Here is a 27952-nt window from a genome sequence, read left to right on the forward strand (position 1 = left end):
AAAACTTTTAACATTTCAAAGAGGAATCAGCCATTGAGAAGCTAGTATGAAGACAGCAACCTTTGGGCATCATTTTTAACTCTGAATCTATATTTACCTGAATTTGCCACAACATTTGTACTGAAATAAAAGCTGACTCTTACTTTAGCAGTGCAGCAAATTATGTCCCAACATTCAAATTAAATTCATTGCATTTCTGAGGAGCTGTCGGAATTAGAGTTTCTAAACCTTCACACTAAATGCATGGACGGTAATTACATCTTACAATACCAATTAGATATGGGTGTTTGTAAGCTTTTCTACAAAGAGAAGTGGCCGCCATGTACAAAATATTCTCAAGCAAAATGCGAGAGATTGTTTTATTAAAGTGTCCTTTGCCATCCTGGATTATAACTGTTGATATTTTCTAAATGAGCTGTTTAATGAGTCATCTTCCTCCAGCAAAATGTAAATGCATTTTGATAGTTTCTGCTCTTCCAATTAGCAAAGTTATTATGTTAATAAAATAATTTCTTATCTGGCTAAACCAGCTCAGACCAGTTATTTTACTTACATCACTACAGCGGACAAAGAAGAATTAACTGCTATTTTTTTGTCTCTCCCACAACTATGCCTGGTCTTCTCTTGACAAAACCTATCTCCCATTACCTTGACTATCTTTCTTTCCACACTTCGTTTGTTACAATTTGGTCACTAGTTCTCAGAAGAAACAAACAACATTTTTATTATGTTAATTCCATTTCTAATTAATGATTTAGGTAAGCAACCTTACCGCTTTGACTCATTCTTTTCAATTATTATGGCCAAAAATCAAGTTCTATCACTGCTCTGAGCGCAAACAAATTGTTTTGTCTTGACGACTTCCTTGAAACACCCACATGATATAAACTCCAAAATTAGTCATGTTAAACCACGTTCAGCTCCATCTCTTTATCACGCCCAATGATTCAGAATTCAGTTTTGACTGTCCAATTAAACTAGCACGGTAAAAGCCTGCAAATATTCTTCTGCGATTGGCTTCACAAAGGACAAATGCATTCATTAAATAGGCCACATGTTATTCCAGCATTGATTTCCATTAAATCAATGGAAATAAAACTGTGAGATAAGTGTAACTGGTAACATGTGCAAATATTGATGGAAAAGTTAAAAATAATGTCCACAAGCTGCTGAACTGAAAATGGCATCTGACTGGTTGGCTTATCAATGAAAAGCATTGGATTGTGCTGTTGGAGTGGTATGAGTAGAATGAATCCAATTGAATGTATCTTGTCAACATGCTTATCTAGCATTACTGAAGGGGAATTAACTTTTGGGATAGTTGCATTAGTGGAAATCCAGCAAATAGAGGGCTTTAAACTAATGTTAGCCAGTCAATAATTATGCAGAAGGTAGTCAAAAGCTAAAATGTTCTCCCAAATGACAGCTTTAGGTTTTGTATCAGTTAGGTTGGGGTATCAAAGGTAAAACCAGGTAAATGAAATACACAAATCAGTCACAATCTCAGGCTTGAATTACTGAATGGCCAAATGTTATTCCAATATCTGGTACAACTATCTTTCTATGAAATTATGACAGACATTCCAAAATGTATGCTATTCCTTAATTTAGTCAAACCTGGTCCAGCTGCGCCTGTCATTGCCTTTGGTGTAAATATACTGCAGTCACTGCCATTCCAGGATGTGTCGCAGGCACACTTCACTTCATTACTGCAAATCTGCAATAAAATCATACAATGAATGTCTTGTTACAACACAGAGCAATTAATCAAAAACTGCAAGCGATATTCAACCGTATACTGCTGTGCTACTTGATTAAGATAAGCTTGGATAAGTTTAACCATAAAATAACAAGCTGTTTCTTAAGCAGTGGGAAAAAAAAATCTGACTAGTTTGAAAAGTGGGCCATTAATATTTTGCACTCACTATTCTGATAACATTATGAATTAAAGTGAATTAACAAATAAAATGTTTCTTAAGCTAAGTATTCCAGTCACCTGCCATTCTTCATAGGAAGTAAGTGGCAACATAGTAATGTAAAAGTACAAATTTAAACGTTTTTTAAATTCATACGTCGATGCTTACTTCTAATGCAGAATGGCAGGTGAATTAAATATCTTTCAACCCTATTGTCAGTGTCAATAAGTATCAGAAAGCTTTAGGACAGATTTGAGACAAAGCAGATGTAGCATTGCCAAGTTTGCACTGAATTACCTGTGGTTACACAAAATGAGACCTTTTCCATAAAAGATTGTCTAAATCAATTTCATTTCAAACAACTGGCAAGAAGAATTTCAGCATTTCTGTTTGGGTTGGATTCAAAATAGAACAAGCTGTCAACAAACATGGCCAATAACCAATGGCCATTTGTTAGCCTCAAATTAAATCAAAATATAAAGTGCTGGGAAATACATAATCAGGATAATCAGAAACTATAAACTGAAAATTACATTTTGAGTGTCTTTCTTTGGAATCTTTTATTTTCTTTGTTCTTCTTTGTATTTCCAGTATTTTGTGTCTGTGTATTGAATTTCTAGAATTTGTAATTTTCCAAATTATTTGTACACTTAGAGAACACTTGCTCAACTTTGACATTTATAACTTTAAAAATTAAAATCAAAGAAAGTTATCATAATTTCAAAGTTTACAACATTAAATTATATTTCCCTATCAAGGCTGGCAAGTCTTTTTTCTTTACAAATTACTGTATGGTAAAATGGTTAGAAAGCTTGATGATTTATAGGTTAAGCAACATTACAATCATTCCTCAGGAATGGAACAAATTGGTAAATATAGTTAATTAAACATGCTTTATTGGAATTGCAGAATAACATACTCCTTTGCCAAGCAAAAGCTGACTGTCCAAAAATGGAGATGTCTGGAGTCTGGTAATGTTAGCTCCTCAGATGCTGCGCATAATTCAATAGTGCACTATTTTAAGTCATAGAGTATGACATATTGCATGGAAAGAGACCGTTCGGTCCAACTTCCCCATGCCGACCAAGATACCCCATCTACACTAGTCCCACCTCCCTGTGTTTGGCCTATGTCCCTCTAAACCTTTCCTATCCATGTACCTGTCCCAACGTCTTTTAAATGTTATTATGGTACCTGCCTCAACTACCACTTCTGGCACCTCATTTCATATATCCACTACCCTCCGTGTGAAAAAGTTGCCCCTCAGGTTCCTGTTAAATCTTTCCCATCTCATCTTAAATCTTGCTGATGCAAACATCCAGGGAAAGCTTATCAAGCTTTCACCCATGTCATCGCAAAATTTCAAACAACCGCTCTCTGCCATTTAATTCTATTGGATAACAAGTGTAGTTCACTGGAATTAGTATAGAAAGTTATTTCTTGTTTGTACTGGCAGGTTCATTTTTGAAGAGACACTAACAAAAGTATTGGCTCAAATAGAGGATAGTATTTTGATACTGTATGAAACTGAGTTTCCACATCATTAACTTTGATCTATGTCACCTATTCCATGGATAATACCACACGATTTTGGAATGAATTAACTAAGTATTACATCAATGTATCCAAGTGAAGCATGTATTGGATTTGAAAAGACCGTATTCAATAATTAATGCATTGCTAATCACCTCAATTAACAGTAAACAGTGCATGTTAGGAATGAGAGCCTTGTCAAGCAGACTGTAAAGGGCAGTATTTTTATCCCCGTTTAATTTCCTTGTAAATCAATGTTATAGCCCAGTCATCAAGATTTAACAATTCACAATTTATGAATAGACAATAGATAGACAATAGACAATAGGTGCAGGAGTAGGCCATTCAGCCCTTCGAGCCAGCACCGCCATTCAATGCGATCATGGCTGATCACTCTCAATCAGTACCCCGTTCCTGCCTTCTCCCCATACCCCCTCACTCCGCTATCCTTAAGAGCTCTATCCAGCTCTCTCTTGAAAGCATCCAACGAACTGGCCTCCACTGCCTTCAGTTTTTAACAAGCAGACATTTAATCTCAGACTGTACCTAGTATAAACAAGTTATGCTGAATGTTTTCAATCCAATTTTATTCTCCGTTTTCTTTGTTAGCTGAGTGATTTATGTAAATCCACCCATTAGCATGCTGTAGTACATTATTTAGCAATGAAAATGTGCAAGTTATTTTGCAGTCTTCGCCATTCCAAACACAGGTTCTGGTCTAATAGGCAGCAAAATGTCTGGTTATATTTCACGGTGAGAATAAATAGTGTTGATTATCTCATCTTCAGAAGTCTGTTAGCATTTCAATCTAACCTTTGGTGAGTAATGAGTTAAGCAAATCATGTTTATTAATGGCGAATAAAATAATTACACTTACCAATTGTTGACAGCAAACTATGTAGATTTGGCTTACCAGTTAAAACAGAAATCACTTAATTAGATTTTGAAAATATGGAAGAATGTGCGAAGATGCACCGGCTGACTTTGAAATCATTCTGATTATTTTCCTCACTTACAAACAAAATTCTGAAATTGGAATGAACTTTAAGTGCAAGCTCTTGTTTAAAGTTTATTTAAAATTTAACCTGTGCTAGGTAATTCTGCTCCTCCTAATTTAACAAATTCACAGCAATCCTGGATCCTGTGAATTTGTGCTTCATTTTTCTAATCCATTTGGGAACAATTATAGTCCTAACACAAAGAACAGCAGCATCCCAGCCCCTGTTTCACCCCTGCCTCCACTTTGCACCTCCACTCAAGAAATTAACTTTCAATCTCTGCAATTCACGTGAACTTCCATCATCCAATCATTGACATTCTCCATTGGCTCCACAATGGCAAAGTTAGCTGCAGAACTGTTATTGTGCATGCTTTTGCAATCAAGGTCTGCTTCACCTACACAAAGATTTGGGCCTTACATAGCGGTTGCCTCGGTAGGGGTCGAGCTGCCTGTCCGTAGGCGCGGGGGGAAGAGAGTGGAAGTTTTGTTGCCTTCCATCACAGTGAGGGGGTGTTTGGAGTCACTGTGATGGATGTTGGTGTTGGGGTCGTGTGTCCTGTGTTCTTTTCTTTTTTGCTGTGTCTTGTGACTGCTGAAATTTCGTTCGGTATTTATACCGAATGACAATAAAGTTCTGTTATACTGTTATACTTCTTTAAAATGCCATTTTTAAAACTGAAAAATTCTAGCACTAGTTTTTCAACTACAACACTACATCAGCTGCACGGAGGCAGAAAGGAAAGCTCTTCAGCGGGTAGTCCATAGAGCTCAGAGGACCATCGGAACACAGCTACCAGACTTGGAGGGCATCTACAACACACGATGCCTCAGAAAAGCCACCAGCATCCACAAAGACTCTTCACACCCCTGCAACAGTCTGTTTGAACTCCTTCCATCGGGCAGACGATATAAGGCCTTCTACGCCCGCACCTCCAGACTCAGGAACAGCTTCATCCCCAGGGCCATAGCTGCTATGAACCGGTCCTGCTGAGCCAGATGGTCACATCGCACAGTGATCCGGCACAGATCTACTTGCACTTTATTCTGTCTTAAAACTGTTACAATTTGTTTCGTTGGGTTGCTATTGTTTAAACTAACTAAATTATTGCATCGTATGGGAGGCGCATTCCCAATCTCGTTGTACTCCTGTACAATGACAATAAAGATATATTGTATTATATTGTATTGTATTCAAAGCATTTTCCGTGTGAGTTGCTATGATTTAATTGTTTGCAATCAATTGTGGACTCCATAGGAAAAGGAGGAAGATCTGGAATGGTACACTGTATTTCAAGTGTAGTCTGAGCAAGTCTTAGCTGCCAGCACCACTTCCTGCTCATTTCCCTTGCTGTGGGACTCTCTCTAAAGCTCCTCGCACTACTTACCCATTTTTATGGTTTGGAGTCACAAGAAGACCAAATGAGACAAGGTGGCAAATTTACTTAGGGTTTCTTAAATGATTAGAGATGTAGAGATGTTCAAGGCAATCAGATATCTTTGTCCACAAGTCACTGAAAGCTAAGATACGTGTGCAGGAGGTTGTTTAGAAAGAGGAAAACAAATAGCATGGAGTTGACACAAGGAACTGCAAATGCTGGTTTACAAAAAAAGACAAAGTGCAGGCAGCGTCTACGGACAATTTGGAAAGGTGACGATTTGGGTTCTTCAGGCTGATTGTAGTGGGGGGAGAAAAAAAGGTAAATGGTCTGTTGGCCATTATTGCAAGAGGATTTGAGTACAAGAAAAAAGTGCCTCTAACCACAATAATACACTTGAAATACCGTGCCACAACTAAAAATCACCAAACGCGTTCCTGAAAAGGCCATCTGTCATGTAGGAGTGATTAAATGGGCAAGGCCTCTATTCTTTGGAGTTTAAAAGAGGAGGGTACAGTGAATCATATAACATTGTTCAGTATGAGGAGGATATTTCATCTATCTGAGGAATCCAGATTCAGCAGTCACAGTCTGAAAATAGTAGCCAAACATGAGGAGAGATTTCATCAAAGAATACCAAATCTTTCCCCTGCATTTGTTACTGCTGGTCTGATATTTTCCAACCCCCACCTGCTTTGCCTCCTAAAACCTGGATCTAGGTCTCAGCACACCCCTCCAAAACTGGATCCTTGATTTCTTGAACCATGGACCACAATTAGTATCGATTGGTGACAAAATATTGTCCATCATAATTCTCAACACCAGTGCCCTGCAAGGATGTGTTCTCAGTCCCTGACTGAATTCCCTATACAATCACAACAGTGTGGCCAAATTCTGCTCTAACTCAATTTACAGATTTGCAGATGACGCCACCAGGAGGACAAGGCAGAATACAGGAAGGAAATAGAGGGCTTAGTAACATGGTGTCGAGACTATACCTATCCCTCATTGTTGGCAAAATAAAGGAGCAGCTCAGGAAGCGGAGTGGAGCAGAGGTCCCAGTCTGAATCAATGGTGTTGAAGTGGAAATGATCTACAGGTTCAAGTTTCTAGGTGTAAATATCACCAACAATTTGTTCAGGTTCACCACAATGATGCCATGGCGATGAAAGCACAACAATGCCTCTATTTCTTCAGAAGACTACAGAAATTCAGCATATTCTCAATGACTCTTACTAATGTCTACAGATGCACTGTTGAAAGCAACAGCATCCTAACTAGATGCATCACAGCTTGGTATGGCAATTGCTCAGCCCAAGACTTCAAGAAATTGCAGAGATTTGTGAAGGCAGTCCAGCCATCACACACACTAGACTCCCCTTACCCCATCGACTCCAACCACACCTCATGCTGCCTTCAGACTTAATCAAGGACCACTCACATCCCCATACTCTCTTCTCCCATTCTTCACAAGATACAAAAGCATGAAATCATAAGATTCTAGAACAGCTTTTTCCTCAATTTTATTAGACTCTTGAACAGATCTCTCATGTGCTATGAATGAATTCCCGATCTCCCGATTTAAATTGTTGCAGTCCTTACACTTTATCTGAACTTTCTTTGCAGTTGTAACCTTCTGCCCTCTGTTTATTTTTTCATTTACTCTGCCTGATGCAGGCATACATGGTATGATTTGCCCTTGTAGCATGCAAAACAATGTTATTATTGTCACGTGTACCAAGTCACAAAACAATGTTTTGCATTGTGACAATAATAAATCAATACCATTACAAATAGTATATTCTATGGACCTTAGAATTGATGTTAGCCAAGCTCCAACATCTCTGCCCCAAATCACACTCAGTACTGTTCATTGATCACCCTATCTATTCTCTTCTTTTATACACCACTATCAGTTCACCATTCAGTCTCCTGCACTTCAAGAAATAAAGTCTGAGCCTGCCCATTCTCTCCGTATAGCTCAAGCCTTTTGACCTGGCACGTGGCAACATCCTTGTACTCTTTTTGCACTCTTTACAGCTTAATGGCATATTTCCTATTGCAGGTTGACCTAAACTGATCACAATACCTGTATTCCAAGTGCGGCCTCAACAATGTCTCGTACAACATCAACATAATGTCCCCACTTCTGGACTCAATTCCTTGACTAACAACGGTCAGCATGCCAAAAGCCTTCTTCACCACCCTATCTACCTGTGGCGCCACTTTCAGGAAACTTTGCGTCTATGACAAAGAACTAATTCGAATTAAATCAAAATATTATCAAGATCATGGACAAAATCTAGCACTTGAAAAATACATGTAAACACATGCATTGGAAGTATCAAAGCATATGATATATTTGTGGCCGTCTGATCTGAAATATAATTTTTCTGTTCATGCAGCATTTTTTGATACAGCACTTGTAGCACAAATATAACGTAAGCCACTGAAAATACAATGCTTCACAGTAAGCCACTGAAAATACAATGCTTCACAGTTGATCATGGGGTACACATGTATCATTAGTTCCTTCAAACTCTGCTGCATGCTCTAGCACAATAAATCATCACCACTGAAAAGCAAGCCAATTTATAAATCTTTTCTCGTGCATACATTAATTAGTCATTCATGAGTTATTTACTATGAGTCACTGCAAATAACATCCTACTTGTTACTACATTATCTTTATAAATTCAGTGCAAGCAATAATTTTTTTAAATTTGCATTGTCGCAGATATGCATATTCAAAGTAATCCTTTTGTCTCATAATCGAATCATCAATCAACAAAATGGGAAGCGCAATTATTTCTGAATATATTTTCTAGGATCAGCGAGTGAGCAAGGGTGCATTCATGATTATTGTATAATTGTACACAGTCCTATGTACAAAGCATAAAAAAATTAAAAACATTTATTCCGTAAGTTTATTTTGGCATAGGGACACTGTTTAGATGAACACGTTAGGAGATTAAGGCAATGTCTGTAGTTTTAACACTGATAACAAACCATTTCTTTCAATTAGTTTCTTGTATATTCACAAAATAGAATCAAAATTACACAAAGGAAATAAATAAACAAATGTGTACAGACAGATAATATACCCAAACTAAAACAGGCATGTTGTCCAATTTTTAAAAAAATGACAGTATCATATTCAGAGTTAAGCATTTGCTAAATTTAAACTTTATGGTTCCCTCCCTGCAGATTTTATGTGCTATTTTCCTGGGCTACCAATGTTCGCATATCAAGACAGCAAGGAGTGTCATCAAACAGAGTCTTGAATGATCATCCTGTAACAAATCATGAATGAAGACATGGTGATCATAGATGCAATATACATACCATATTTGTATTGTAGATTGCCATTTAATTTTTAACAGATGAACAAGTTAATGACAAGGAATTTGGAATTATTAGAAGGTCTATTTAAAAAAAAAAAAATTATATTAAATAGGCTGCTAACAATATAACAATACACCATTTGAATAATCAAAACATGATTGGTCTCCTGAGATAAACTGGTCTCCTGAGATAAACTGTTTAATTCCAATGTGGAAATAACTGACAGCAGATAGGATAAAAATGACATTGAGAAGACTGGATAAATTTTGAACTAGTGTTAACAGCAAAGCAAGTTACTCAATTTCCAGCACAGCCACCAACTATTAAATGATTGAAAAAGACACAAAATGTTGGAGTAACTTAGCGGGTCATCTCTGGAGAACATGGATAGGTGATGTTTCAGGTTGGGACCCTTCTTCAGTCTGTTTATAGTAAAATAGTAAAATGACATGTTTATAGCAGGGGGGGGAGGGGAGATGAAAGATGAAAGAGAGATGGGGATGGGCCAAAGCCTGGCAAGTGATGGGTGGATACGGGTAACGGGAGGTGTGGGGGGGGCAAATAGATGAACAAAGGTCAGTGTTGAAAAAGAGTGAGTTAAGGGGATAAGGATAGAAGAGGCATGAAATATTAAGCCAATGGAAGAAGTATAGATGGCAGGGAACGGGAAGGATGGGGGGGGGGAGATGGATGTATATCCAGGTGGGGCTCAGCGAAGAGAGTGGGAAATAAAGGGGGGAGAACAGAAGGAACAGCACTTCATATTCTGCTTGGGTTACTTACAACCCAATTGTGTGAACACTGAATTCTTTTTTTTTAATATTTTATTTTTGAAAAGCATATGTACAAATCGAAATAAGAAAAAACACATTTGTTACAAAGTTCTTACATAGCTTCAATTTTTAAAATTTTGAAGAGAGAAAGTAAAAATAAAAATATAAAACTATAAACTTGGGGAGAGAGAGTAAGAGGGTTAAAAAAAAAAAGGATCTAACAATAAAAATTAACGGGAGTAGATCCGGGAGACAAAAACCACAGCTGTACATCCAACCCCCAACTCAAGTTTCAACTTTTTATTTAATTTTTTTTTATTTTAGTCCTGTGCCAAACCCATTTACTTTTCTAAAAATTCAATAAATGGAGACCATATTTTTAAAAATAACTCAGGTTTGTCGATTAAGGCAAACCTTATTTTTTCCAAATGCAGGGTCTCTGTCATTTCCATAGTCCACATTTTAATTGTGGGGGTTATTGGTTTTTTCCAAAATTTAAGTATTAGTTTTTTCGCAGTTATTAGACTGTAATCAAGAAAATGTACCTGACTTACTGTAAAATTTGTAGTATGTTCTGATAATCCTAATATAATTAATTTTGGGTCCATATCTAATTTTTTATTAATAACTTTAGAAACTATTTTAAAAAGCTCCAACCAGAAGTTTTGCATTTTTATACAAGTTACGAAAATATGAGTTAAATTAGCTTCTTGAAATTGACATTTATCACACATAGGAGAGATACTAGGAAAAATCCTATTTAATTTCGTCTTCGAATAATGTAATCTATGTATTATTTTAAATTGTATTAAGGAATGTCTAGTATTCAATGAACATTGATGTATATGTTGTAAACTTTCATCCCATATATCTTGCATTATAAATTGATTCAATTCGTCCTCCCATGCTCGTCTATAAGATTCTGATGACGGAATGTCAATGTCAAGGAGAATATTGTAAATAAAAGATATTAATTTATTTGAGTTATAATGTCGATTCAGGCATACATCAAGTGTTTCTGGACCTCTAAACTTATATTCTTGCATGTGTGATTTTACATAATCTCTAAGTTTTAAATATCTAAAATAATTATTAACATGTAATCCGTACTTCTGCTGTAATTCCTGAAACGAAAGAAAAGTTCCCTTATGATAAAGATCTCCCACCCTTTTGATTCCATAACTTTTCCATTGAGCAAAGCCTCTATCTAAGACAGACGGTTTAAAAGAAGGATTATTCGCAATAGGAAGGAAAACAGATAATTTACTCAATTTTAACGTAAGCTTTAATTGTTTCCAGGTACGGATAACACTATGTATAATGGGATTATCTCCATATGTTTCTTTATTTAAATTTATTGGAGCTAAGAGGATTGCACCAATATCGAATGGTAAACAATCCTCTTTCTCCATCTTTAACCAATCCGGTTGTTGATCAGAATCATCCAACCAGCAGGTTATATTTTTAATATTAACCGCCCAATAATAAAATAAAAAGTTAGGTAAAGCAATTCCTCCATTAATTTTAGACTTACATAAGTGTCTTTTATTTATTCTATGAGTCTTGTAGTCCCAAATAAAATTAGTAACAATTGAATCAATTTTAAAAAAAAACTTTTTTGGAAGGTAGATCGGAATTGCTTGAAATAAGTATAGTAGCTGTGGAAGAAAGATCATCTTTATAGCATTACTACGACCAACTAATGATATAGGAAGTGTTTTCCAAAATTGGATATTTCTGTGTAATTTAGCAAGTAAAGGAGGAAAATTTGATTTAAATAAAGAAGTATATTTCCTAGTCACGTAAATTCCAAGATATTTAAACTTTTCATAGGCAATTTTAAAAGGAAATTGTTGAAGTATGGCCGGATTATGCTCCATTATTGGCATAATTTCACTTTTATACCAGTTAATTCTATAACCTGAAAATGAACCAAATTGAGTTATGAGATTTAATAAATTCGGAATGCTAATTTCTGGCTTTGTAATATATATTAATACATCATCCGCATATAAAGAAATTTTATTGGTTGTATGTTTAGTGTTGTAGCCATAAATATCTGAATTTGATCTAATACTCTCAGCAAGTGGTTCTATAATAAGGGCAAATAAAAATGGTGATAGTGGACATCCTTGTCTACAACCCCTAGCTAAATGAAATTTAGATGACAGCATTTGATTAGTTAATATTCTAGCTGTTGGGGATGTATATAAAAGTTTCACCCATGCACAAAAATTTTCACCTAGTTGAAATTTTTCCATCACTGAGAAAAGATAGGGCCATTCTACTTGATCAAATGCTTTTTCAGCATCTAGCGAGATGATTGCTAAATCTTCATTTAATAGTCTATTTGAATAAATTATATTAAACAAGCGTCTCAAGTTGAAAAATGAATATCGTTTGGCTATAAAGCCTGATTGATCGGGGTGTATCAATTTGTCTATAACTAGACTTAATCTCTGAGCTAAGATTTTCGCTAATATCTTCTGATCAGTATTTAAAAGAGCTATCGCCCTATACGAACCAGGGTCTTCAGAATCCTTATCTTTTTTAGGAATGAGGATTATTGTTGACATTTGATTCTGAGGGTGCATAATGCTCACGTTTTAGAAGATATGCTGTCAAGAATTGCTAGTAACAGAGCTTTATCATTCCGAGGCGATGAGATTCGCATCTTCAGAGATTACCCCTTTGAGGTGGTTAAGAAAAGAGCACTGTTTAATGAGACAAGATCTATTCTCAAGAAGATCCCAGCGCTCAGATTTGGTATGTTGTATCCAGCAAAACTCCGAGTGACCTACAATCAAAATGAATCCTTTTTTACTGACCATAATAAAGCACTGGAATTTGCTCGGGAGATCGAAAGGTCGCTGAAGGCTTGATTATGATTTCACGGCTATCTTAATTGGCAGACATCTAATTGGACTTTAAAAATATTAAAATTCAAAGATTTAAGTTTAGTGTATATACTATACGTATATTAACCGTAACTAATAATTATTAATTAAAAAACATATATATTCTTATTAATCATTACTAATAAGAAGTATAAGTAATATTTGATTTATGTAAACCTTACTTTGAATACTTAATTAATACACTTTAGATAGAAAAATCGATTTATTATAGACTAATTAGTTTCGGGCCTGCCCCGTTTATCTCTCTTTTTTAAAAAAACAACAAAAAAAACAATAACTGTGTTAAAAAATGGAGCTAGTATTAATTTTTTTTTACATCTCACTGAAGTCCTTAGATTTTTTGCCACCTTAGGGTGGCTAACACTAACTGCACTAATTGTAGTTGTAGTTTTAGTTGTCTCTTCTTTTTTCCTGCACTCTTTTAACCTTTTATATATTGATTTTTTTTTTAGATTTAACTTTTATTATCATGTCATTTTTCAGAAATTATATACTTTTGGGAGATATTTCCGAGAGACACTCTACGCTGTACAAAAGATCATCCACCCCTCATTCAAGAAAAATGTTGTAGTCCGGGTGCCAGACCATTTGCTTTATTATAGACCATTTATCGGTTAAGATGCAAGATTCTATTAGGAAAACAGGGGTTAAAGGTATTACATTTTGTAGTTGGAATGTCAAGGGTGTTAATGAACCAATTAAAAGAGGTAAAGTACTTTCACATTTAAAATCTATTGATGCAGACATAATGTTCCTTCAGGAAACTCATCTAAAAAATGTAGCACATAATAGACTGAAAGGCAAATGGATTGATAAAGTATTTCACTCATCGTTTCCCTTTAAATCAAGAGGTGTTGCTATTTTAATTCGTAAGGGTATACCATTTATAAATACTTCCTCTATAGTCGACACTGAAGGTAGATATGTTATATTAGTGGGAGAACTATATTCTACAAAATTGATATTGGTGAATGTCTACGCACCAAATTTTGATAATCCGTTATTTTTTTAAAAAATATTTAATACCATTCCAGAATTTGGACAATATAACTTGATAATTGGAGGAGATTTAAATTGTACATTAGATCCTTATTTGGATAGATCTTCAACTCAAAGGAAAACAAAATCCAAGTCGTGTGAATTATTAAACTCTTATATAAATAGTGCAAATATAAAAGATGTTTGGAGGATTGATAATCCTTCAGGCCGAGAGTATTCATTTTATTCACCTGTGCATAAAACTTATTCAAGAATTGATTATTTCTTGGTGGACTCCAAACTTATTCCTTATACGTATAATTCAAAATATCATAATATTATTATATCCGATCATGCCCCTTTAACATTTAGGGTAAAACTCCAAGGAGTAACGGGGAAACAGACTAATTGGAGATTTAATCCGCAAATCTTAAATGAAAAAGCATGTTATGACTATCTTAAATCGCAATTTGAGATTTTTTTTAACGCAAATGACCTTCCTGAAACACCTGCGTCCCTGCTTTGGGAAACATTTAAAGCGTTTGTGAGAGGATGTATTATTGCTTTTCAAGGGTCTCAAAACAAGAAGAACCGAGCTGAACAGAATGACCTGGAAAGTCAGATAAGACAGTTAGACATAACAAATGCCATCGCTCCCTCTATTGAAATACATAATAAAATTGCAGTTCTCAAATATAAGTTAAATTATATCCTTTCAGCTCATATTTTAAGGCTTTTTCAATATACTAAACAAAAACATTTTGAATTTGGAGATAAACCACAGAAATTGCTAGCACGTCAACTCCGTAAATTAGAAGATGATTCTACAATTCATAAAATTAGATCAGAAAATGGAGATTTGCTTAAACTACCTAAGGATATTAATCAGAGATTTTTGCAATTTTATCAGTCATTATATTCATCAAAAATAACAGATACTTCTGCGCAGATGCAAAAGTTTTTGCAGGAATGTAACCTTCCTGGTTTGAATGTGAGTGATAGAAATTTACTGGGCGCAGAAATAACTATGAAAGACGTTGAAGAGACTATTAAATCCATTAAAAATGGGAAGACTCCTGGCCCTGATGGCTTAAATAATGAATTTTATAAAAAATTCAGTGGTTTGATCTCTCCACGTTTGCAAACTGTATATAGTCACGCCTTTAAACAACAGAGATTGCCACAAACTCTGAGTGAACACTGAATTCTAACCTTCAAACAAACCTCCTACCATTCTTGCTCCCTCTTTCTTCCCTGTGTCCGCTTGGATGTGTCCCCTTTTCTTCCTTCCTCCCCTCCCCCCACAATGTCCCCTTCCACCTATATTCCAACTTCTGGCTTATCATGTCAAGCCTCTTCTATCTCTGTCTTTTCATCTCTGGCCTTTGTCCAACCATCTTTCAATCAAAACCCCCCATACCGGTATCCACCTTGCCAGGCTTTATCCCGTCCCCATCTCTCTTCCAACTTTCTCCCCCTTTACTTTAATCAGTCTCAGGAAAGGTCCCAATCTGAAATGTTGTCTATCCCTGTTCTCCTCTCCACAGATGTTACCTAACCCACTGAGCTACTCCATCACTTTGTGCCTTTTTTGGTAAAGCAGCATCTCCAGTTGCTTGTTTTTACATTAAATAATTGAAATATTTTATTGACCTACCCCATGTCCTGAACATCTTTTTGCACCACTAGTGCCGGGGCAGGTACTAAAATTAAATGCTTTCACAGGCAGACACTTGCGAGTGATACACATTCTGTCCTGTCCACATGGAGTTCCATCTTGCACATATCCCAGATCCGTTTCTTCATCTAATATGACATGGGCACCACTGGAAAGATAAGAGACCAAAGTAAAAAACACTAAGAGATTGACGCTTCTTGAAACTATTTTTGACACTTTTCAAGAGTGTCAAGAATGTTAAGAGTGTTTAGTTGTCATATGTACCAACATGAAACAATGAAATTCTTACTTGTAGCAACGTAATGGACTTGTAAGCACAATATATATTGTGAACATGTAATATACAAAAATAATTCAATAAGTCAATAACCCCAACACTTTTGAATTATAACGTACATAATTCCAACAACTGCTATGTGCATTTGACGTAACACAAAAAAATGCAGTGAGATTTCAACCAAGGAGTAAAACATTGTCCACAAATTCATCCCTATTTGGTAGCCCTAAATTTGCCATAACTATCAGTGATAGTGGACTTCTACTGGACTTCCAAAATCCATTTTCTTTGAAGTTCAGTGCTCTGAACAGATGTTCAAAGTTCTTGACTTAAATAACGTCTGTTCCACCTCCAATACAATTGATGCTTCCAAGTTTATGAAGGGAATGATTAATTGAAGGCTTCAAATGTCAGGAAACAAGTGAACAAGGCAAACATTTTTTATTGAAGTATAATAGAATTGTTTGTGCAATGAGTTACCAGAGAATCCAGCTGAAGTGAGAAGAGCATTAAACACAACTCTATTTCTCTGCAAAAAAAGGAATTAAAGAATATAATGGGTTTTTTTTAAATGATAGCTGTGAAGCTAATAGGATCCTCCTTCCAATTTTTAAATCTTCAAAAACATTTGGTTGCATTAATTATTTTTAGAGCATCTAACACAGGAGCAGGCTCTTCACACCTGGATGCTGTACTCTCTGGACTTTGCAGTTTATAAAATTGAAAGGAGTTAAGTTTCAGTGAAAAATAATTTAAAAAATTTAAATTTATTGACATCCATAAACAAAATCAAATAATTGAACTGAAATAGAAATTAAAAGATTCCATAGATATTTAATTAACCTAATATCACGATACCAATTGCTTTGCCCAATCAAAGTTGACAATGGATTCGATTGAAGCAATTAAATAAATAAATCATAAGTAATAGTTTGATTTCACTAGAAAGTTATTGGCAACCGATATCACTCATCTTTACTGATGGCTTAAATTAATTTAAGGAAGGAATTTCATGTGCTTTTGGTGGGTCAGAACATTAGTTGTGACTACCCTCCCCATCTTATCTTTTCTTGCTGAAATTAAGCTGTGACTGCTGTTAGACACAAAATGCTGGAGTCACTCAGCGGGTCAGGCAGCATCTCTGGAGGGGAGGAATGGGTGATATTTTGGGTTGAGACCCTTTTTTCAGACTGAGTCACAAAGATGAAACTTCTCCATTTGCTTATTTTTTAGTTTGTGCATCAGAGACATAATAAATTACCTGCAGTTGATGTGCTTGTGTTTCTGTAAGATTGAAGTCATTGTCACGTCGCCCCACAGTTCCCCTAATCTTGGCACATTGGACGTATCAGCACACAGCAGGTAACCGCAAAGCACATCTCTGGTAAAAGAAGAAGCAGACTCAAACTTGAGCAAGAGGCAAGATATATTTTTCATTTCCAATTGCTCAAACAACCAATCTGATCATTGCACTTTTCATATTTGTTTATCTGTGTTTTTTAAATTTAATTTTCTTTAGAGTTGGAGAGCTGTATCGCATGGAAACAGGCCCTTTGACCCACCTTGCCAATGTCAACCAGGTTGACATATTGGGTTACAGAGCACATAACAATGAATTTACTTTGTATGCAATGTAGTTAAAATTTGAATATTAAACCATATTAAAATTCTCAATCTACTACATTAGTTAAAATAATAAAATTAATTAGTTAAGTTATGAAGGGAACATTTTTAATATCATATTTGTAAAAATACTTTTTATTTGGTTCATTTATACATCACCAAACATTTAATTTGTGCTGTATCTAACACAGAATGGAAGTTCTTCAACAGATATGTCAGTAATAAAGTCAAAGGGGAAGTCAAAGTGTGAAATATTCCAGGGCCAGGAATTTAAATTTGAGAAATATTGATTGGACACCTCACTCATTCCTCATGTGGAATCTTACTGTACCAAAATATTGATATTGATAAAATATTGATAAAATAGCATCTCTGGAGAAAAGGAACAGGTGACTTTTGGGGTTGGCACCCCTCTTCAGTCTGAAAGATAGAGAAGGCCAGGCCAAAACATGGCCGGCAACAGATGACCTCAGGAAGGTTGGAGTCCATTACGACCCATTGTTAGCTGGGGAAGATGTGCTAACGGCAGGGATACAAGGATACGAACAGTGGAACTGGTAGGACAACTAGGGTGGCGATGGGGGAGGGAGAAAGTGGGGGGGAGGGGGTTGAGACTGCAGGAGTTATTTGACATTTGAGAAATAGATAACAGCCTTGAATAATTTTTATCATTTTTTTCTGTTCTGTTTTGATGTGGCCCATTGGGTAGCTTCACCACTCAATCAGCAAATTGTGGTTTCAAGATCCACTTCAGTGACTTGAGTACAAGCCTAGACTGGAATTTTGGGACAATACCCTCAGAGAATTTTATTTACATGAAAAATAAAGTGAAGCCCCATGTGCCCTATGAGGTGGGTGTAAAAATCACATGGCACTATTTTAAAGAAGAATAGGAGAATTCTTCACCATGCCCTGGCCCATATTTAGCTTGATTTTTAACTAACATCATGCCACTATGATATCGTATTAGTAGGAATTGGTTGTGTTTTCATTTTGGTTGCTATGACTCTTCCTGTGCTTCAAAAGTACATTATTGGATGTAAAGCAAGGCAGATTATTCTGAATATATTAATGCATCAAACAGCTTTTCATAGCACAGCTCTTTAGAGCTAGGATAAATCTAGTTGTGATTATGTAACCATGTTGTTTTAAAATGAACTTTTTGGTCCAATATTCAACTTTTTATCTTAAGGTATCCAGAAATTCAACGTTGTGAATCGTGGTTCATGCAACTTTACCGCTGCGCCACTGTGCTGCCCATGAATGTTATGCTGGGAATTTAATGCAAAATCTTTGAGAATCTAACAAAGACAGATAACGTGGTAATACTCAACTGTTCAAGCAGCACAATTGGGGAGAGAAAGATTTATCATTCAGGTTGATGAACTGTTAATCTGTTCTGTTTGTATTTCATATTTCAAGCATCTGCAGTATTTTCGATTTGGATAATTTGAATAAATGTTAAAATGTAATTAAAACTCAAAATTTACTTGAGTAAATTTACTCAAGCCTTTACTTCAATATAAATGCTTAATTAACAAACATCGACATAATTTATCTGATTTTGGTCTTGTCGATTGGCTTTGTTCAATGGTTTGAGGAGTGATAACCAGCTAACAGTCCATTATATAAATGTCTATTATATCTATTACATGAAATGTCTATTACATGAAAAGTAATATTAATTGAATATCTGTTTACTGTTTATTGCATTGAATCCAAGTGCCTTTGTCTTTGCCACAGTTTCCTTTTTCAGTCCCTTCAATGTTAAGTTTCTCGTAACATAATTGGTCCGCAGCTCTTGCTTCTAAAAAACAAATATATTTCTGTTAATTGCTGACAAATGTACCACAAACGATGAATAAAAACTGCCAACATTGTTTAGTGGATGTCAGAGAAGGACAACTATTTGTAAAATGACCTAAGATAGACAAAAATGCTGGAGTAACTCAGCGGGGCAGGTGTCTGGAGAGAAGGAATGGGTGATGTTTCGGGTCAAGACCCTTCTACAATGACCTATTCATTGAGCAACTTTGCAACAGATCTATGCTAAATGATCACAAAGATGTGAAGGGATTCAGGAAAACTAAAGAAACAGTGATTGTTGAATTAGTAACGGAATTTGAGGGTGTGTATACACCAGCCCTGAAAATCTGCTGAAATTGCAATTGCAATAAATTGTTCATGGTTATTTGGGGACAGCATTCGTTGCCCTACATTGCCGGCTGTTACAAAGGTGGTGGTGGTGGAAACTCCCTGAATCAGCACCTCTGCTGTCAGGTCATTTAACAAGATCTGCACATGAGCAGTGCTGACCTCTGCAGACCAGTCTGGCCTCTTCTGATAAGTAGTTAGAGATACCACTCAAGATTATAAAGCACAATCCTTGCTTGGTCGAACAGAGGGAAATATTCAACTGATATATTCTAATTTCTCTATTGCTTTCAGGGGATGCAGGGAAATTTAGAACTCTCCTTCATGGCCAGGCTATTTTTAAAATAACAAGATGTGGCCCTTGTAGTATGGCTGCTCATCATTTGCTGAACTATATTCTGCACACTGTACCTTTGTTCCACTTGAAATTCTACTTGAATTTGACTTGATTGTATTTATATGCTAAATATAATCTGTGTGGATAGCATGCAAAACAATACTTTTCACTGTACCTTGATACATGTAACAATAACAAACTTAAACCTAAGCCCCACATTTGGAATATTAAAAGTTGATTAAATAGGAAAGATCACATGTGGAGAATTGTCCATATTTATGTCCTCCTTAGTTCAGGACAGATACTCTTGCATTCAAGGCAGTTTAGAATGTTTGTTATGTTAATTCCTGGGATGACAAGCTTATCAAAAACAGAACGGTTTAGAGGATTCATGATTAGTAAGGGTGTCAAAGGATATGTGGAGAAAGCAGGAAAATGGGGTTGAGAGGGAAAAACAGATCGGCCATGGTTGAATGGCAGAGCAGACTTGATGGGTCGAATAGCCTAATTCTGCACCTATGTCTTATTTAGACCCCATTTGTAGAGATTCCCAGCAGGAATACCATGAGGCATACAGTATGTTATCATGTGTCTTTCAACTAATTTGAGGCCGTAAACACTTTCCATTAGTTCACTGGCTAACAGTAACAAGCCAACACGCTGGATATCTGTCAAAGTGCACCATCAGAGTTGGGCTTGCGTTTAAGGCATCAGACTTACACATCAGTATCCCACTATCTTAAATTGTAACCAGCTCTTAAGGACAACGGGGAGAACTGATCGTTACCTAATTCCAGAAGGATCTTTCTTTATGTGTCGGAAAGAACTGCAGATGCTGGTTTACACCAAAGATAGACATAAAATGTTGGAGTAACTCAGGCAGCATTTCTGGTGAGAAGGAATGGGTGACGTTTCGGGTCGAGACCCAAGTCGACTTGACCCAAAACGTCAGCCATTCCTTCTCACCAGAGATGTTGCCGAGCCCGTTGAATTACTCCAGCATTTTGTGTCTATCTAAGATCTTTCTTTATCTCTCATTCTGGTGATGTTAACAGAACCCAATTACAAGTGTGTAGGAAGGAACTGGAGATGCTGGTTTAGACCGAAGATAGACACAAAAAGGTGGAGTAACTCAGCGGGTCAGACAGCATCTCTGGGGATAATGTTGATGATGTTTCGGGCCGAGATCTTTCTTTAGTCTGGCTGGTCCCATCTGGGGAAGTCGCTATGCATTTGTCAGGTGCAAACAACGGGAGCAGGATTGGGGCTCAGAATAGGTGCCATAGGTACATTTTTTATAATCAAAACATTTATTCCCAAGCAATAATTCAGCCCAAAGCTGCAATTGAAATATAATATGGGTAGAGGAATGAATCAAAATATATTTAAATTTCATACAATTTATACATTCAACTTACTTTCTCCCCAGACATATTTGCATTGTCGCTCCCTCGTTTTACATCTCCCTCCATAACAACGTCCCTGTAAGGAAGTACAAAAAATGTTACAGAGCAATCCACCTCACCAAAGGAAATCTCAAACTCTGCTAATTATCTGCTATGAAGGAAGTAAGTGTCAGAAATTCTCATCAGGTAAAGCAGCATCTCAGAAAATCACAGAAATGTTATGACACAGAGGGCCCATCCAGCTTGTGCCGGTTAAAATGTCTAAAGTCACCTTCCAGTACAGGGTCCATGGCCCTCTCAGCTCTTCAAGGACATATTCAGATCCTATTGAAGCATGAAGATTCTTCTGCCTCCACCATCTTTCAGGTACTAGGTTCCAATATGAGCTCTTACTGGAACTTGCTTGAAGAGCTGTGAAGGACCTTGTACTGGAAGGTATGATTAGATGAGGGCAGAGACAAAATGCTGGAGTAACTCAACGGGTCAGACAGCATCTCCATCTTCAATGCATTGATTGCCCCTAGTGCTGAGCATTTCTGGCACCTTCTATTTTTTTTCCAATCTTCAACATCAACAGAATTTTGCTTTTGTCGCTTACCTGATCATTGTCACAGATGTAGCCATTTAGTTTATGTACGTTTGATGGGCACTAAAATAAAATAAAGTTATTAGTGTAATCAGAAATTATGTTTTCGTATTCTATACAGAATAATCAATAGTTTTATGTATAGCATCATTTAATGTGTAATCTGTTTGCCTACACGACAAACATTGTTGAATCCATTGAATGAATTTTTATTCACAATCCTATTTGATTTCCCATGGCAAGGCTGAATAATGAAAAAAAATCAGACAGGAGGTCAGAAGGAATAGGAGTAGAATTAGGCCATTCGGCCCATCAAGTCTACTCCGCCGTGCAATCATGGCTGATCTATCTCTCCCTCCTAACCCCATTCTCCTGCCTTCTCCCCATAACCTCTAACACCAGTACTGATCAAGAATCTATCTATCTCTGTCTATCTCCCTCTGAGTGTTCCTGGGAGAGTGATAGGGCCAGTATTCTGGAGTGGAGGCTATTGTACATAGTCTGAGCAGACGAGAACTAGCAGGCAACGTTGGTTCAGGTCGGGTTCCTTGCAGAATGTTGCGGATTTTTTATTTGCATCTAAAAGAGATGCTTAACGTCGGGCACTAATTATGTGGGATAGCATCAACATATTTTCAATGAATACATTTTTCATCCATTTAAAAACTGTTGGGATTAGAAAATCAAAAATGCCTCCACTATTCATTACAATGGAAATCTCACAGTTTTACACCAACAGCATAAACCAACATGGACCAATCCATGGCATCACATTGACTATTTAGTATAAATAATTTTGTGTTTAGGGCAAATTAAATTCTTGTTCTGACTTGACTAATTGTTGGTGTTACATGTTTTTTTGGGATTAGATACCTGCGACAAAGGACTTAACTGTGAAAGCAAAAAATTGATGTTAGAATACAATCACTCGCAATTTTTAATAACATTTCTCCATTTATTACCTTATGGGATACTAGCAATCAAATAACTTACAAACAATTAAATTGTACGCTCATGTTTAAACAATCTAATTTATTTTTAACAATGAAATTTCACTAAATAAGTGTAAAGAAATCACCTCACTAGAATTTCCAGTGCAAGTTTCAGGAATGTCACAATCATTTACTGTTTCACGACATACAAATCCATTTCTTTCAAACTGCAAAAGTATAAACAAATGTCAATATTTGAATTTTGATTGGATAAGGATCATTTTACTGAGTGCTGACAATTTCAATGTGGTCCAGTCATTATACAGGAAACAAAAGATTTACCCAAATGAGTATCCAGCATGGAATTGGATCGTGAAACATTTTGGACTGAACTGAGGCACCACTAACTTGTCAGATATGCATGCAACAATATAATTCTCCTTACAAATGCTTTTTGATACCACTGCCCAGAAAATTAGGTTATATTTTTCTGAGGAGTTTCTGTCATTGGGGACTCTCAGAAGGAAAAAAAATTAGTCAGCATCTTGAGCACTTCTGTACCCAGCAATGTAACCCCGGTGCAGGTACTTCGTATTACCTTTGGGCACAAACCACCACAACCACCCTACCCCCCAATATTGATCCCATCCCCATCCATTGATTTCAATCCCAACTCATCCATTCAGCTTGGTGCACTACTCCTTCTAATAGGCCCATGTGTGGGATCAATTTACTTAACATTTTGACGGCAAACTTGATTATTTGCAACCGCATCAATTTTCTCCTCTACTGTTCCAGAGCTCTTTACTGATTTATCCATTTCAATGGTGTCAAGCTGGAAAGGGTGCAGAGAAGATTTACGAGGATGTTGCCAGGACTCGAGGGCCTGAGCTACGGGTAGAAATTGAGCAAGATAGGACTCTAGTCCTTGGAGCGCTGGAGAATGAGGGGTGATCTTATAGAGGTATATAAAATCATCAGAGGAATAGATCGGGTAGACGCACAGAGTCTCTTGCTCAGAGTAGGGGAATCGATAACCAGAGGACATAACTTTAAGGTGAGGGGGGAAAGATTTAATAAGAAACTGAGAGGTAACTTATTCACGCAGAGGGTGGTGGGTGTATGAATGAGTTGCCAGAGGGTGTTGAGGCAGATACTATCACAACATTTAAGAAACATTTAGACAGGTACATGGATAGGACAGGTTTAGAGGGACACAGGCAGGTGGGATGTGTAGATGGGACATGATGGCTGGTGCAGGCAGGATGGGCTGAAGGGCCTGTTTCCATGCTGTATCACTCTATGATTCTATCTGATCATGTACAAATATTGATCAATGGCTCATTCTAATGCAACCAGCTCTTGTCCAATTTACATCCTTAACAGTGATCAGGTGCAAACAAAAATCACTGGTTATTCCATTGTCTGATAGGCACTGAGGGTAGTTTTGTTGAATCTCACTATTATCTCAGTTTGGACAGAATATTTCAGCACAGATCAGGAATCCAGCCCTGGTTGTTTACTCTTAAAATATGTTAATTTATTCAGTGGTAGTGTCTGGAATTTAACAATAATATGCAGTTCAGCATGAATTAGTTTTTTAAATAATCTCAATGGAAATGATTGAAGAAGTACATTTTAACCAAATCCGGCTACATTAAATGATTAGTAAATGAATAGATTGAGATTGTTTCAATACAAACCAACAATTAACCACAGCAAATAATGACGCTCTCTCTGCACAGTTTGTGAAAGATTGAGAAAACAAAGACAATTCACTTCAGCAAACAAGCACTTTTGCTATTTGTTAAATAAGCCACCTTGTTGCAGTTAGAAGGGAGGCACAAATTGCTGGAGTAACTCAGCGGGACAGGCAGCATCTCTGGATAGAAGGAATGGGTGACGTTTCGGGTCGAGATCTTTCTTCAGACTGTTTCAGTTAAATCTCCTTTCAAATAATATTTGTATGTGTGTTTATGCATATGAACTTTTAAAAGGTAAAAGCATGCACAATAAGAGATCCACTTAGGATCTGAAGGAGATGCACCTGGACACTTAAGTCAAAAAGGATTTTTTTTAAACTGCATTTCTGCATCAAAATGTTTTGATAAGCTAATTAGAAAATTGATTAAGGCCCAGTGATGAGCTCACTTTTTTATGCCCTTAAGCTTCATAAGTAGGAGGATTTTTTTGCCAACTCTTATGTCATAGAAACATAGAAAATAGATGCAGGAGGAGGCCATTCGGCCCTTCGAGCCAGCACCACCATTCATTGTGATCATGGCTGATCGTCCATAATCAATAACACGTGCCTGCCTTCTCCCCATATCCCTTGATTCCACTAGCCCCTAATGTCTATTCAAATAAACATAGATTAGTTAATTGCTCTTAGTCCATATGAATGAAATTGTCCTGAAGTGCCCTGTCTGAAATATATATCATGCCCTGTCTGAAATGTATTTGTATTCATGAAATTAGTTTAATTTATCTGAACCTCAAATTTCCCAAGATTTCAAACCGCTCCTCCACACCAGCAAAGTGGAGGCTCTACAGCTAAAAGTTGGCAAGACAAGTGACAGGCTTGAAATTGCCATGTCTCCTGCGAAATAAATGTATTCATGGTGGTTAGCATTAAGTGCACAATCATACCAAATATTTAGTGTAGCAACTCATATAAGATTATTAGATGAAGGTTGTTTATGTTGGTTAAGGCTTTAATGAAATACAACCTGACATTGTTAGAATAAAAGGCTTGTGCTTATATACTGTCCTATTCTTGAAATGTTACGTTAAGAAGCATTTGATTCACTTATTCTTCCATCCATCCTGAAATAAATAGTGTGGCAATTCAAAAACCATTGATATTAAGAGGATGGCACCTCCATTCTGGTAAGCCTCTGGAAAGTTTCTTCTGTCTGCAGGGCACTTTTTTGAAGTAATCTATTTTTGGCGAAATGCTTGATGCACCCTTGTCGTGGTAAGTTGAACTCTGGCTATGATCGAATGGTCTTGCCCCATTTCAGCATACTAAAGTGGGCATGTTGCTGGGATAACTGCTGAGGCTGGCACAAGAGCACTCCAAATAAGTGCACCACCCCTTTCACACCATCACAGAAGAGGTTCATTGTACACAAAAACTGAAAAGATTAATGGAAGCCTCCAAAGTGGAAATTTCTGTCTCTTCTTTGGGAGACATATGTCAGGTTAAAGAGGATAGAAAAGGGAGCTATACATTATGCATGTCCTCAGGAAATGGACATTTTGGACAGTGGGTCAGATGGATGAGCTCTTAGAGTAGTAATTGACCCTGGATGTAAAGGGAAATGGAACCAACACTAGAGGACAATCATCACCCCCAATGACTGAAGTACACACTGACTCTCAACCTCTGTGACAGTGTATATCAAGGCTGCAGAAAGTGATGTAATCCAATGTCAGCCAATTTGATACTCATCAAACAGTTGACCAATGTTGGTCTTGCAAAGAAACAGCAACATATCACCTTCACATTCGGGCAGTGACCAGGGGAGTTCCAGTATTACCCAGCTGTTGTCATAGGCTCCTGTTCTGACCCGCAGTAAGAGTCTGGTGGAGAGGTCACAAACACCTCCAGCACCCAGACAGTCACAGAGTAAAACTCTTGTGTGTTGCAAACAGGAGAACAAATACAGTGGGACAGGACAAGGGGCAAGGCTAATCCACTCTGGACTCGTTACTCTGCTTATAGATCTTATAGGATCTTATAGAAACGTATAAAATTATAAAAGGACTGGACAAGCTAGATGCAGGAAAAATGTTCCCAATGTTGGGGGAGTCCAGAACCAGGGGCCTTAGAATAAAGGAGAGGCCATTTAAAACTGAGATGAGAAAAAACTTTTTTACCCGGAGAGTTGTGAATTTGTGGAATTCTCTGCCACAGAAGGCAGTGGAGGCCAATTCACCGGATGAATTTAAAAGAGAGTTAGATGGAGCTCTAGAGGCTAGTGGAATCAAGGGATACGGGGAGAAGGCAGGCATGGGTTACTGATTGTGGATGATCAGCCATGATCACAATGAATGGCGGTGCTGGCTCGGTCCAAATGGCCTCCTCCTGCACCTATTTTCAATGTTTCTATGTTTCTGCTGCTGAAGTCTGGAGCCTGTTACTTTACAATGCAGACAAATCCATCCTTCATGAAGATTTCAAGTGGATGATAAGGTAGAAGGCACGATGTAAAAGATGATGCACATGCAGATTATGAACCTGATGTAACTGCCTAGTCACAACCATGATCAATATTGGGTTTCTGCATTTATTTAATGCATTTGTTTCTGCATTACATTAATCTCACAATGAATAAGAATGTTTGTCACAATCAATGGCATCAATGTTCAGTTTTACCTGGCACTCTTTACAACAAAGTCCATTGCTGCATTTGGCATCATCCAAAAGAGTGCACTTCACACAGCAGTTTCCCCCTTCCTGCCGACAAGCCTGAGTAAAGACAGAAATAACTTTATAGTATGCACTGGCGCTTTTTTATATGTACCCACATCAGTAGATAGCATTCAGAACAAGTGGGAACTTGCACTATGTTTTAAATTGACAGCAGAATCCAATGGAAATTTCTGAATAGCCTCGCTCGATATGATGACACTGTTTCAGTCACATGCCACAATTTGAGTTATAAATGCCTTATGCACAAATAAAGGTTCTTCACATCAATAGATTGGATTGGATTCCACCAGGTGTGCTGCCTGCACTCCCCAAATACATACTTACCTGGGTATGGAGTGGGTATCTAAGCAGTAACTTAGTCTTGAGTGAATGTAATGCACAGTTCAAACCCCAAAATGCAAAGATGGGGAGGTGCTTTACCTTACAGTAAAGCTGTCAATGAATTTACCAATTTAAAATGCCTCTGATATTCATTCCTACAGTTGAGAAAGCAAGCTAATTAGACTGAAGAAAAAAATAAACCTTTCTTTCACTGTGTTAAAAATCATGGGAATAATACAGTACATTAAAAAAAAATTGTTTCTCAGGGACAATGAGGACCAGTAATGATTAAGATTTAGGACCATTAAAAACTCCCAAACTCGGTTTACTTCCAGTTCCTCGTGCTGGTGAGGGCAGAAAC

The 27952-nt window shown here is 36.9% G+C and overlaps 1 protein-coding gene across 8 annotated transcripts in view; it reads right to left on the reverse strand.

The window, feature by feature from the left end:
• adam22 (ADAM metallopeptidase domain 22) overlaps positions 1 to 27952 on the reverse strand; it is a 230863-nt gene that overhangs the window by 37976 nt on the left and 164935 nt on the right. For all 8 annotated transcript variants that reach the window (XM_078416827.1, XM_078416844.1, XM_078416837.1 and 5 more), the window contains exons 17-24: positions 27214 to 27306; positions 22979 to 23059; positions 21913 to 21963; positions 21327 to 21390; positions 19119 to 19224; positions 17056 to 17175; positions 15497 to 15665; positions 1618 to 1717 (exon numbers count right to left, since the gene is read on the reverse strand). In XM_078416827.1, the coding sequence (XP_078272953.1) occupies positions 1618 to 1717; positions 15497 to 15665; positions 17056 to 17175; positions 19119 to 19224; positions 21327 to 21390; positions 21913 to 21963; positions 22979 to 23059; positions 27214 to 27306 (784 nt within the window). The remainder of the gene's footprint in view (positions 1 to 1617; positions 1718 to 15496; positions 15666 to 17055; positions 17176 to 19118; positions 19225 to 21326; positions 21391 to 21912; positions 21964 to 22978; positions 23060 to 27213; positions 27307 to 27952) is intronic.

The sequence above is a fragment of the Rhinoraja longicauda genome, chromosome 2 (assembly GCF_053455715.1).
Source record: "Rhinoraja longicauda isolate Sanriku21f chromosome 2, sRhiLon1.1, whole genome shotgun sequence".
Classification (NCBI taxonomy): domain Eukaryota; kingdom Metazoa; phylum Chordata; class Chondrichthyes; order Rajiformes; family Arhynchobatidae; genus Rhinoraja; species Rhinoraja longicauda.